This window comes from Betta splendens, chromosome 9, assembly GCF_900634795.4.
Source record: "Betta splendens chromosome 9, fBetSpl5.4, whole genome shotgun sequence".
NCBI classification, from domain to species: domain Eukaryota; kingdom Metazoa; phylum Chordata; class Actinopteri; order Anabantiformes; family Osphronemidae; genus Betta; species Betta splendens.
The window spans coordinates 8,473,812-8,486,337 of NC_040889.2; the positions used below are offsets into that span (position 1 = coordinate 8,473,812).

At 40.4% G+C, this 12,526-nt stretch overlaps 1 protein-coding gene across 8 annotated transcripts in view; it reads right to left on the bottom strand.

Moving 5' to 3' along the window:
* cacna2d4a (calcium channel, voltage-dependent, alpha 2/delta subunit 4a) overlaps positions 1-12,526 on the bottom strand; it is a 57,150-nt gene that overhangs the window by 43,158 nt on the left and 1,466 nt on the right. For 4 of the 8 annotated variants that reach the window (XM_055511117.1, XM_055511118.1, XM_055511119.1 and 1 more), the window contains 26 exons: positions 11,032-11,113; positions 9,823-9,939; positions 9,674-9,733; positions 9,409-9,571; positions 9,185-9,316; positions 8,867-8,927; positions 8,150-8,300; positions 7,670-7,744; positions 6,944-7,033; positions 6,615-6,728; positions 6,452-6,530; positions 5,516-5,649; positions 4,420-4,497; positions 4,109-4,189; positions 3,912-3,986; positions 3,720-3,806; positions 3,490-3,561; positions 3,238-3,299; positions 2,893-2,960; positions 2,759-2,804; positions 2,565-2,662; positions 2,365-2,458; positions 2,174-2,266; positions 1,760-1,887; positions 1,084-1,197; positions 422-490 (listed from right to left, as the gene is read on the bottom strand). In XM_055511117.1, coding sequence (XP_055367092.1) covers positions 422-490; positions 1,084-1,197; positions 1,760-1,887; positions 2,174-2,266; positions 2,365-2,458; positions 2,565-2,662; positions 2,759-2,804; positions 2,893-2,960; positions 3,238-3,299; positions 3,490-3,561; positions 3,720-3,806; positions 3,912-3,986; positions 4,109-4,189; positions 4,420-4,497; positions 5,516-5,649; positions 6,452-6,530; positions 6,615-6,728; positions 6,944-7,033; positions 7,670-7,744; positions 8,150-8,300; positions 8,867-8,927; positions 9,185-9,316; positions 9,409-9,571; positions 9,674-9,733; positions 9,823-9,939; positions 11,032-11,113 — 2,423 coding nt within the window. The remainder of the gene's footprint in view (positions 1-421; positions 491-1,083; positions 1,198-1,759; positions 1,888-2,173; positions 2,267-2,364; positions 2,459-2,564; positions 2,663-2,758; positions 2,805-2,892; positions 2,961-3,237; positions 3,300-3,489; positions 3,562-3,719; positions 3,807-3,911; positions 3,987-4,108; positions 4,190-4,419; positions 4,498-5,515; positions 5,650-6,451; positions 6,531-6,614; positions 6,729-6,943; positions 7,034-7,669; positions 7,745-8,149; positions 8,301-8,866; positions 8,928-9,184; positions 9,317-9,408; positions 9,572-9,673; positions 9,734-9,822; positions 9,940-11,031; positions 11,114-12,526) is intronic. The other 4 variants (XM_055511123.1, XM_055511122.1, XM_055511121.1 and 1 more) reach the window with 2 other exon arrangements.

Below are 12,526 nucleotides of genomic sequence, written 5' to 3' on the forward strand. Positions count from 1 at the left end.
AGCCAGAAACTGACTATTAAATTTCTGTGTGATTAAGGATGTCACACATGGATGAGTATACAATTTAAGTTCAAAACTAAAATAACACTATGGATGTCAAACAGCTGTCTTGTTCAGCTGCCGAACACTAGGCAATGTTTCCCAATTACTGTTGAATTCACCTCCATAGCACACCTGGTAATGCATAAAACTTATTCATTCCACTACTTGGAAGGTGCTACAGGTAGCAATCACTAAACAAGTCAGCAATAGTGCTACAACCACTGTCATGTCACCAGTAAAACTGCAAGACACAAAAACAGAAAGTATGTGTAAAAAAAGTTTAAAAAGAGAGGGAAAACTGCAAATGTAGGTAGGGTGGAGGACATTTTGTGTCCATGGAGGCACTGACATGACAAACAAGCAAACAACATCACCCTACCTCCAGCGATGGCAGTTTTCTTGCCCACCGTAACAGTGACAGCAGTGGCAGAGATCACGATCCTCCCTGCTGGGAAAGTAAAACACTTTCATTATCTTATCAATACATGTATGTTGAAGCTTGAGAGCATGCATGTACATCATACATTTTTTTATGCATTAACACATGCATGATTACATGCATGTGTGCTGCAAATGCATAATTTCGTCATCTGTTTATCTTTTAATTTTATCTATTTTTCTAATAGTGCCAGAAAGGTTTGAATATCAGATTGACCAGGAAGGTCATGCATTCTACTTCTGTGTGTCTATTCACAGCCTTCATGCATGAAGATGCCAACTGTCACCCAGCCACAGATTCCAGTCAGAATAACATCCTAAACATAAAACAGATTATGAGAGCTAGTCGACTAATACACTTATACCAGCTACAGTCTCAGCGCGCCTTGCATTCCTAATCACTCCACTAAGGAAATGCTGTTTTATGGCCTCATGCAAAGAAAGAAGTGTAATAAAAAAACAAATAAAGATATAATAAGGACAAAACAAAGATGAAGGAACTGAAAACTGCAACAGCAGCACTTGTCATGCTTTGAAATTTGGAGTGAGGAGGGACAGAATGTGGAGGCAACATGCCAAGTATCAATAACAGTTTTGCTCTACCCTCTTCCCCCTCCTCCGCCTCCCTCCGTTTTCTCCCCCCCTCCTCAGTGTGGTACTCCACCTTCTCTGCACTCAACGTGGGGCTATAGTCAGGCTCATAGCTCCTCAGTCCATCTGAACACAACACACTGAATTTATCACCATGCCAATAATTATACAGGACTTAAAGCATCTTAAAGTAGGAAAGAACGTCTACTCTGCCTGTGTTTATATTTTTGTGTTCTGTTGTGCTCTAATGGTTTGTACAGCAATTACATTTCACCATAGGGGACAAATAAGAAAATCAAACCTAAAGGCAGAGAAGAGCCATCACATCTTTTATTTTCACATTTTAAACAATTTAATGATGGAGTCAACTGTTGTGCGATGTGATGACAGGAGCTGTTAACGTTGTCCCTCTGGGGTTGCAGATTATTTTTTATGACAACAAAATCCACAAAACATGAACAGAAACAGAAAAGCAACCACAACTGAATAGACTCTGTCAGTCTGTGCCTGGTTAAAAGCATATTTCTCAAACTCGACAAATCTGCATAAAAATCTGCATAAAAGCACATGGAAGTAAATGTAAAGCAGTAATCATAACCTGCTGGCTACAGAGAAATTAGACTGAGATTGAAACAAGGTGACACTGTGCTATGTGTGTGCCTTCTTAGTCAAGGTGTCAATAGTGTACCTTTAGTGTCCTGTCTGGGCATGTAGTATAAAAACTGTCCAGCTGGGTGCTCGGCTGCTCTGCGGTACCACAGTGGAAAATGGTCCAATGTGAACATATTCTCCTTGTCTGTGGAGGTCAGGAATGACCTGTGGAGAGACAAAAATAAGCTTAAAGAACTATCAGACTATCAGCTATCCATAATGACTGATTTAATATGATTTTTTAAAAATCATCAAAACGGGGGACTTGGAAACTCATTACCAGCTGCTCTCTTAGTGACCACCAGAGGGCAAAGACACACTTTTTTTATTTTACCTTCAGCTTTCTCTTTAATTAATAAAATTCTCACATTATGTATTTTATAGTTGGCATAATGTCAAAAAACAATGAAAAAACAAAACAATGATCATTTGATGTGTTTTTCTTACTCACTTGGCAACTCTTCTCTCAATGCCAGTGTACCTCTGGAATCTCATCAAACCTGAACGGGTTCCCAAGAACGCAGTTTCAATGCCCCTATCCATACTGAGACACAGAGGAACATATCAATTCAAATGTTATACATTATTATCATAGTAAATAGAAAAACATTTATGTGAGTATGCATTTGTATGAATGTTTACCCAGATGTGTTGAGCATAAGAGCAGTCCAGTAAGCCTCCATAGGAGCTGTGACCACCGCATCAAATAGAGTCTGTTGCAACAACGGCACATCACCTAGATGAGACAACAAATGAAATGTAGCTATTTAGTTCTTTGAGGTTCATTCCACCTCCTCATACACAGCTTCTATTTGTGATTTTGCAATAAACTGTCAACTTACACTCCAGGTCTGGTTCTTTACCAGTGAGGTATTGCACCACTGCTTGCAGCTGGCTCAGCTTGCGGTGGGCAGGGTCGATGTCTGTTTCGCAGTACGTCCTACCAGCACACAATGCCAAAAAAACAAAAAGGTAATCTAAAGAACTACAATAACTACTAAGACTGCACTGTACTGCAAACACACCAGCATCTTACCACTCGCTTGCAATGGTAAGATCTGGAGCCAGTAAGTCATGAAGACCTACGAACAAAAACAGAAGACATGAACGAGTTAAGAATTGTAAGAAACAGAAAGGAACAATGACATGAAAAAGATGTAAAAGACTTGCCCTCCTCAACAGAGACATTCCCGATGAAAATATATTGCCCAAATCCTCTCGTCAACACTATACCTAAACTGAAACACAAATAAATTGTTACCTTATCTTCAGTTACTATTATTTATGTTTACTGAACTGTGACTTTAGCATCACATGGTAACATCTATTTAGGGGCACATGAATACTTCTGAAGATAAATATTTATATTTATTTTCAAAAATAATTTTAATAATCTGTGTTTCTTTTATCCTTCATAACCTGTTGTGCTATTTATTTCATGCCAATACAAAAGATGTTGTTGTCTGGTGACTATAACATTAATGGATTCTGTTAAGTTCAAATCAACAGACAAACCTGAATGGTGTCTCATTGATGACAGTGTAGAAGTAATCGTTCTTTAGGAACATCACTCTCCTCTATGAAAAACACACAATTTATTGAAACTGCACAGTCACACAGCTTCTCACTTTAAAATAATAATAAAAGTTTCAAATAAAAGTTGGCCACCTTTAAGAATAATATTGCAGATGGAAGAAAGGGAAAAACTCATTGATATGTCTCTTTCACCTCCTCTTCACACAGACACTCAAGACTTAAAGTACTCACTCCTTTATCCACTGAAGTCCTCACATCTAAAGATAACATCCCAGTGTCTCCTTTAACCATGGCTGTCCTCAGCTAAAAATACAGATATGACATACACAGCAATTAAAGAGCTAAATATATTTTATTTTAAATTATAGATTTTTTTCTTTTTCATCAGAAAACACAGCAGCCTGTTAAAAAAGGTAAAAAGAAAAAAATGAGAACGTGTGTGTAAGTGTGATGTTATTCACTTCCTCCTCTGTGTCCTCCCATTCCACCTCAGACAGATCAACGCTGTTGTAGTTAGGTTTTGGCTTTAGCTTCTTCCCCTCCTTATACTAGACACAAATTATATAGTAATCAATATTTATCACCCTTGGTAAACACGTTGGTAAAGTTTTATCAGTTTTTTATTAATTGTACAATCCAATATTTGTCTGTACCAGAGGTCGCAGGTCAGGATGAGACAGAATGTAACCGTTGTTAGTGATAAGGAAGGCGTAACCATGGGTACCCAGCTGAAACAGCAACATGAAACTATTATTATTAATACACCTTTACTTGGAATTACAAATGCAACAATACAACCTGTCAGCGCAGTTTTTTATTGTATGGTGCATAAGAGGTGTGGATGTCTTACCTTGTACCGTGGAGCTAATCTCATCAGTTCTCTTAGGGCCACGTCAGTTCCCACCACTCCCAACAAAATCCCATGTGACAACTGCAGAGACATACAGCACATTTAGAAAACAACAAACTGAGGAGACCCACTGTAGTTTATGTATTATGATTTGGGTGAGTTATTCAGTACTGATGAGGAAATAAAACTGTAAAATCTCCGTATGACAGAATTGCAGTTTTGAATTACATACTGTATGATTGATAATAGTATTGATAATGATGACTAGTACTTTGAGGATAACAGTATTACTAATGGTGACTAGTACTTACTGTCTCCTTCTTCTTGCTGAATACAGGCATGGCTACGGAGGTCATCAGAAGCAGGCTTTGGGCCTGCGTGTTAAATAGCTGTGACACACATGGCATAGTTTATTAGCTTATGAAGAAATAACTTCAATATAATTAAAGACAAAGGGATTTGTGTTTGTGATACAATACATATGCGTGAACTGGAGTTAACGCTTAATTTTGTACATTTACGTCAGACAAAACACAAATGACGAGCTAACGCCAAAGACAAGCTATGCTACAGTAGTTAAGGTTTAGCTGGTTAGACGGCTAAGCTAACGTTAGCATCTGAACCAAAGGATAAAACACTTACTGGAGTCTAAAACAAAACGGTGTTAACCTGTTGCTGACTCTAAATGAAAGGTTAACATTCATGATTTATTATGACTAACTAACTAACTAACTAACTGACTATTATCAGTTACCTCTTTGGTGCTTGGGAACTGAAGATGGAGAAGAATTGAAACAGCAAACAGTGAAACATGTACAGACGATGAAAGGTGACACAGGCAAAAATATAGAATCTTTTGAATTCTTCTATTTTAAGTTTTAGGCATGACAGATTCAGACTTTTTGATTCTTACCATTAATGTCCTATTTCTCAGGTCTCACCATGACCTTTATTTAAATGTAAAATAAAAAGTTTATAACACATATTTGTCTGGTTTATATTATTCACCTCTCTGCATTTGACAGTTTATACTAATTAAATAAAATATAAATATGTTATATATTACATATATAGATATAAAATACATTTTATATAAAATAAAATAAACCTTAAAAGTCCTGAACATTATTTCTGCACATTGATTTTAAAAAACAGTTGACCAACCAATCTACATACCTATCCTAAATATAAGAATACATTTAAAGTAGTACTTCAAGCTGTAGAGGAATACTTTTGTGGCAAAGTAGCCTACTGTAGTTAAACAGGTAGGGTTATTTGTCATGGGCAGGTTACGATAGTGGTGCAGGTTGAATGTGTGTCTGGGGTGAATCAGATGGAGAAGCTTAGATGTTTAGGAAGCATCGTGGGGCACAGATAACGCATTAATAACGGCAGAAGCAGACTGACCACACTGTCCATGTAAGCCTCAGTCCATATGATGTCGTGATCATGATTGATGACCATAGGCCGGCTGAGAACATGGAGGTACTCCATAACATTTTCCTGGACATCAGCCAGTGTGGAGATGTGTGTGTAATAACCTGCAGGACATAAAAAATGATGGAAAACTCAAAATGATAGCAAAGAAAATGTTTATCGTATTATTTTTATCTTGGCCTCTGGACATCATTTTAAGACCAATAAAGTCATTTATCAGACTTCAGAAAATGTTGAGCTAAGCTGCTTTTTAATGAAAGAACAGTTTGAATCTCCTGTAGGGGTGAATGTGCTTTGATGTTTTTGAAAATCTTGGCTTGGCCCTGGTTTATGGCATTTCTACAAGTGGAAGACTGTGACGTCAATGGGATACCTGCAGTGAAGCTGCTCACTGACAACGGGACGCTGATGAACTGCCAAGTACTGCACGAACATTTAAAAGCAAGCAAAGCAAAAAGCTGCTTTTATTCTTTTATTTATTACTTTTATTGTGGTATTATTAAGACAACCCGCTTACTCGGCTGCACACCGAAGCGTTTTGCTGTAATGTAACACAATGTTGAGATGCATATTTTGTTGTTGGCAGAAAAGACGTTCACAACAGAAGGGCGCGCACCTGTTACCCATTACACACACAGACACATGCAGATATGATATGCTTTGGCCAGGGGTGTGTTTACAGTGCATCTGAGCTGATTATCATGTATTTAGTCAGGGTGTGTTGATGTGCTCCAGTAGGATAAAGGGATGTTTTTAGGTCTGAGATGCTGCATGACCCCATGTAATTCACAAGATGGCAGCACCTGATACCCAGTTCAGTACAACAGCATCTGATCAGCATTACTCTTATTGTTAAGATTGTATCCCAACAAAAAGGCAATTTGAAGACAAGCATTTTGTTTTTACCCTTGTTGTTGCAGGCAATCCATTTGACATTTTCTGCAAATGTCACTTCTCGTCCGATTAGATAGGTGAACACTCGAACCTGTAAAGATAAGTACAGCGCATATCACATAAGTCCCACCCATCAAATACATGATATCTGTCATTGATTATTTTAATATTATACCCGTCGCTCTGGCCAGTTGAACTCCTCAAAGACTTCCTGGAAGTCCTCCATAGCCCCATCCGTTATCAGCATGATGGCTTGATTACACAGGCTACCCTGGCCCTGCGTTGTGGCCTACACACACACACACGCACACACGCACACACGCGCACACGCGCACACGCGCACACGCGCACACACGCACACACGCACACACACACACACACACACACAGACACACACACACACACACACACACACACACACGCCGAACAAATTATTGAATCATCTTAGCAATATTTTTTTCCTTTTAATCAGTAGCAGTTGATGCGCTTGTTGCAGTTACAAACCTCATTAAGGATCCTGAAAGATTCTTTCATTGCGTTTTTCACTTTGCCCTCCCCTTTCACATGAAGCCCATCAATCAAGAGCTTGAAATGCTGAACAGAGACACAACAAAAAAGAGACAGTGTGACTAAGCTCTGGTTCATAGGCCCATTCCACCTCACAATGAAGGTAATATAACAGAATCCGAACTTTAATATTGCCTTCCTGTTAAAGAGTGTGTTTGTCTGTAGTACATGAGGATGGCAACATGTGCAAGCCCGTTCTGTTACAGCTTGCCTCCACACACACATAACCAATCAAATCCCTCGCTAACAGATCAAGTGACCTGCTTAAATTCGACCTCACCTGATCTGCCATGTTATGATGGGGAGTGAAAGTAGGGCAAACATCCAACACACAATGCACCCTCACAATGCGTAGACAGAGAAAGTTCGGTTGTGCAAAAATGGGGATCAGATGAGAAATGACGCAATCACACAATGCGATATTAAAAAATAAAACTATACAAGTAGCTGTGGTCTTGAAGTAGAAAAACATGAAGCAGTTTAATGGATAATTCCCGAAGCAAACAGGTTGAGACCTTAATAACACACGTGCATGATGCTTTAATTGTGAAGCGATGACAGCGTACTCTTAGTCTTTAGAGGATCAGTAAGATACCAGCTTATTCATAGGTTAGCACAGGTTAAGTGAATTAATTAAGTGTACAGCATGTGTGTGTGTGTTACCTCTCTGTTATCCAGATCAGCCTGTACCAGCGTGCCCTTGAAGCAGGGCTCCACATATCTGACATAGTCACTGTACTGTAGAGAGAAACCACACGTACGAGTCAGTGCAATAACAAAAGCGTCATTTATGAGAGGTCATCTGTTTGATCGCCGCGGCACTGAGACGAGCCGTGTCAGGAGAATTAAAGGGAATCTCATTTTAAAATAAATGTCAAGAACTGTTTTTCATTTTGCTGCACGGTCGGTCAGGAGTGTGGCTTTAAATTCTGTGTAAAAACAGCTTAAGGGCAGCGGATTTGCAGGCGGCGCATGATTACACAGAGAGTAATACCAGGATAAACCACGCTTATTACACTGATTTGTAGTTGTACGGTTGCGCATGGCCAAAATCCTAAAAAAAATAAACTGAATTAATTTTGAAGCTTTTTATAGTAATGAAAATGGACGTTTGTGTGTGCGCTTTTCTGTGTGTGCACTCACAGCTATGATGTTAACAAAGTCATTTTCTCCCAGTGTGTCCAGGATTGTATTGATGGTGTGTTTAGCGATGGTCAGTCTGAGTCCTTTCATGCTGCCACTAACATCCACCACGATGATCACATCTTTAGGAGACGTAGCTGCTTGGATGTACCTAGGAACCAGAGAGGGGGAAGCATTAGGAAGCAGTGAATGTTTTCTTTTTATCAGATTATGATGAAAACCTGCTCATCAGACATACAGGACATGGAGGCTGTGCGTTATTTACCACTGGGTTACCAGACTAACATGGCAGACAGGTTCAGGTCTTATCCTTTTATTTGTTCCTCTGCCCTTCTGTCCCTGCCTCGCTTTATCTTTTTATTATCATCCCCTGATTTTCCAAGCTCATTACCCTCAATCAGATTTACCTTACAGCAGCTTTGACCGGCAAATGTCCAGACCTATGCTGTCTCTGTACTGTGATTTCCACCTCCCAAGACACAGTACATTCCCAGAGAGGGTTCCTGGAACTTGAACCTGAATTTATCGGACGTCTCGAAGTTGTAAATAAAAAAAAGGTCACTAAACACTGACCACTTTTGACACTTTTTTACACTATGAACCCCAGAGCCTATTTCCCCCCACGCGTTAGAGCCCTGCGGAGCTCTACGGGAGTCCGTAAGGTTGAGTGTTTGACAACTTAAACTGTTCAGAAGACAAATAAGAAGAGGATTTTACCAATTTCTGTTTCTGCAGTCAAAGGTCACGACACCATTTTCATCTGGAATCCACTGAATCCCTAAAGAGACACACAGAAAGGTTTAGCAAATCTGTTAGTGACATGGAAAACCGCTGTTTGGACGCAACAAATAAATGCATGGTTGGACTTGTCTGACTGTCAAATGATGGAGTGAGTTGGCTAATTACTCCCCAACAGAGGGAAAGTCATCAGCAGCCATGTTGCAGCTGTGGACTGAGTCGTCGTGTTGAACAGGCAGGCTTTAGCCATCATCAGTAGCCCAGCAGTGCATGATAACCTAAAGTATGCGTGTGTACCTGGATACAGCCTGAAAAAACCCGTAGAGCTGCCAAAGTACTGCCAGGTGAGAGTTGGATCTTTCTGGAAGTTGTCAATGAACACATCATTCAGCGCCTCAGACATATAGACTCCATTCAGAATATCTGGATCTACAGAAACGGCATAAATAAAATAAATATCGGAACAGCAATTCAACATGTTACACACGTGTGATGAGATGTCGACCTCCTGTTTGTGTTACCTCTATTGTAGACATTAGTGGGGACTTGTATGTTACTCTGTTGTGTGTTGACTGGCAGTTTATTGAAGTGTTCATTCGGCTCCAGGAGGAAATCTCCTCCAAGAGGCATCGGGTTCCCGTCCTCGTCCACAGTGTTGATTAGCATGGAGTTGTAATAATCAAACTAAGAAGAAACAGCAAATAATGACTTTATAAACACATGGGATGTTCAAGATATGCTTTAAAAGGTTGATTCTAATATCTAATATTCGGTTCCATACAGTACCTCCAATGTTTCGTTGTACTCATGGTACAAATCAGCATCCTCTGCTGCTTCTGCCAGTCTCTGTGATCAAATGCAGCTGGTTAGTGAAACACTCCAAGAAGGAGAGGCTACTTTAAAGAGTGTGTTTAGTTTGACAGCAAGTACTTCACCTTCACAGACTTCATCTTCCTGCCGAGCATCTCCTCCATCTCCTCTGCAAACCTTTTCACCAGCTCTTCTCCGTTCACCTCCTCCATCTTCACCACGCCCTCAATATCCTTGAATTTCTTCAAAACAGACGCACTTACTTTTAAAGCCACAGAATTTTATATTAGTAAAGAGAATGTTGGATCCCTGTTACGCAAAACATTTTTTTTCATTATTTTCAACTACACCAAAGATCCCTCTCAATTTCCTTTACGTACATGAGACTATAAGCAAGACTAAATTGGACAAACAGAAATAAATTGAGAGGACAATAACCAGCCCCTGATGAGCAAATAATAATTTAGAGCGAAAGTAAACATCCAGCAGATAAATCTGCTTCAGTTTAATCAGGCACGAGAACAAAACTATAAAATGTTCTGCGAATGACAGAAAAACGTGATAAAGCTGGCTGATGCATTCACACATCAGTGCAGGAATAAAGACGAAACTAGGAGACCTACTGTATGTCTACACTTCACAGAATGATGTCACACACTGCAACTATTACCATTACTATTACTGATATTTCAATGTACTTTGAAACAGTAAAACGAGTAAAATGGTTAATAAATTCCATAAGGATGAAGAAGAAACACGTTGGAGGAAGAGAAGGTCAGTAGGTGCATATATCAGAGTGTGTGTGTGTGTGTGTGTGTGTGTGTGTGTGGCAGATGGTGAACCAGCCTGCTGGGGATTCTACAGGGTGGCATGCAGAGGAAGTCCGCACGCGCTAATTACTAAACGACACACTCCCAGTTTCACACCATCTCATAATCTCTTTGGATTTTTGGTTTCATTTCCCAAATGACCCCAGTTTTTAATTCAGTTCAATAAGCTATGTACAGCGACACTGCCTTTTATTCAATGTGTGCCAGTGCATTTGTGCTTGTGTGTCAAGTGCATTTGTGATGCCAAGTACTTTGCCAGAATGGTCTTTAGGCCATGTGCAGATGGCAAATGTATGCCAGTCAGTCATGTTTTTGTTGGCTGACGATGCTGAGGCAGAGGGGAGGAGGAGGGACCCATTCCAGGCTCCGCCCACATCAGTGGTACACGATGATGATGAATCCAGCTCTCTCACTCTTACTGTTGTCTTTTTAAATTTGTCACAATCAACATGTATTCATATGTGAGTGCATTTCTACATTTAGTGGATGTGTCCAGTTTCTTACCTTCTGCAGAAGTTTAGCTCCAGAGTACCGAGCAGACAGAGCAGCGATCTCTTTGCCAAAGGACACTGCCCACTGCTGCACCCTGGGCACAAGGAAAACTTGATCATACAATCAAGCAAAGTGGCTGTGATAGATTTTTGTATTTAAGGTTGATGTTGTTGTTAATATTGTCGCCAAAGTCAAATTAAATCACAGTCCCAGATAGATTTAAGCTGTTAAAATGAGCAATCAGTGCAGTTTGGTGGAGCACTTTAAACACAGGCTAATAATAGCAGCCTGAGTGTGCAGGCTGCTATGTTAATAGGTCAGCCAGCATCCACCAATAACAGATTACTGCGAAAGGTAAAAGTAAAATCCGACAGGCTGCCAGGTCAAGAGGTTATGCTGTGATCAGTAACATGCAGTACTTCTACAAATCCTCCGCGTGAATGTGGTAATAAAGGTTAGAGCGCAGACAGGATGTGACAGATGGCTGCACCTATGGGGAGTCAGCCAGCTCGCTGCTAGTCCCCGGGCCAGGCTGTAACAACCAGCCTGACAGTCGACAACACTGATCCTGACAGTGGCTGAGGAGCTTCTGCTCCGTGCCTTCAAACATGCAGCTTCACCGGACCAATCAGCAAATCGTCCTCTGTGATGGAAATGCCATGTGGAGAATTCTTCATACACTTCACAGCTTTAGGTCAGGTCCAATTGTTGTATGAGTTGTTGCCCAACTGATGAGTTGTGTTAGGATGCTGCTGCAGAGACTCGCTGCCCACGAGGCTAAGGAATTCACCTCCGTGAACTGTTCTGGTCAGGCACCGGCTAACTTCCAGAGCCAGAGGGGGCCTGCTGCCAAATCTTACCAGGCAAAGTGAAGCACTTTGGGCTCAGTGACCTGTGTTGGCCTAATGAACCCTGTCATCTCTGGAGCTTTAATCTCCCTCAGTCACACCAGCCTGTCTAGTGACAGCACACAGACTCTAAGCTGTACAAGTACAAAACTCACTTACACTAAATAGAACCCCCACGCTATATAAACACCCATTTTGTCTGATTTGGGTTAATAAATCTGACTTATTGCAATATATTTCACCAGTAATAAAAACACACAGTCAGCATGAGTATATTAAAAAAACTTTGCTGGTTCCAAACCATTCTACTAACACACACACACACACACACACACACACACACACACACACACACACACACACACACACACACACACACACACACACACACTGTAGACTGACGGCATTGTATCGATCTCTGTGTTTTCAGTCAGCAGGAGGTTTGAAACGTGTTCAGGCAAAAGAGCTTCGTCCGACTTCTGAGGAACAAACGTAGCATTTCATTCCCAGTTGAGAAGAAATGACCACTTTACCTTTCCAACTACTGTGAGAATAAAAAACTAATAATAGACATTAGGATCGAATCCGTTGAAGCCATCTTTGTATAAATGTTGTTCTCATTTAATCTGAATTCACATTGACTGTATTGCAGTCCAGTG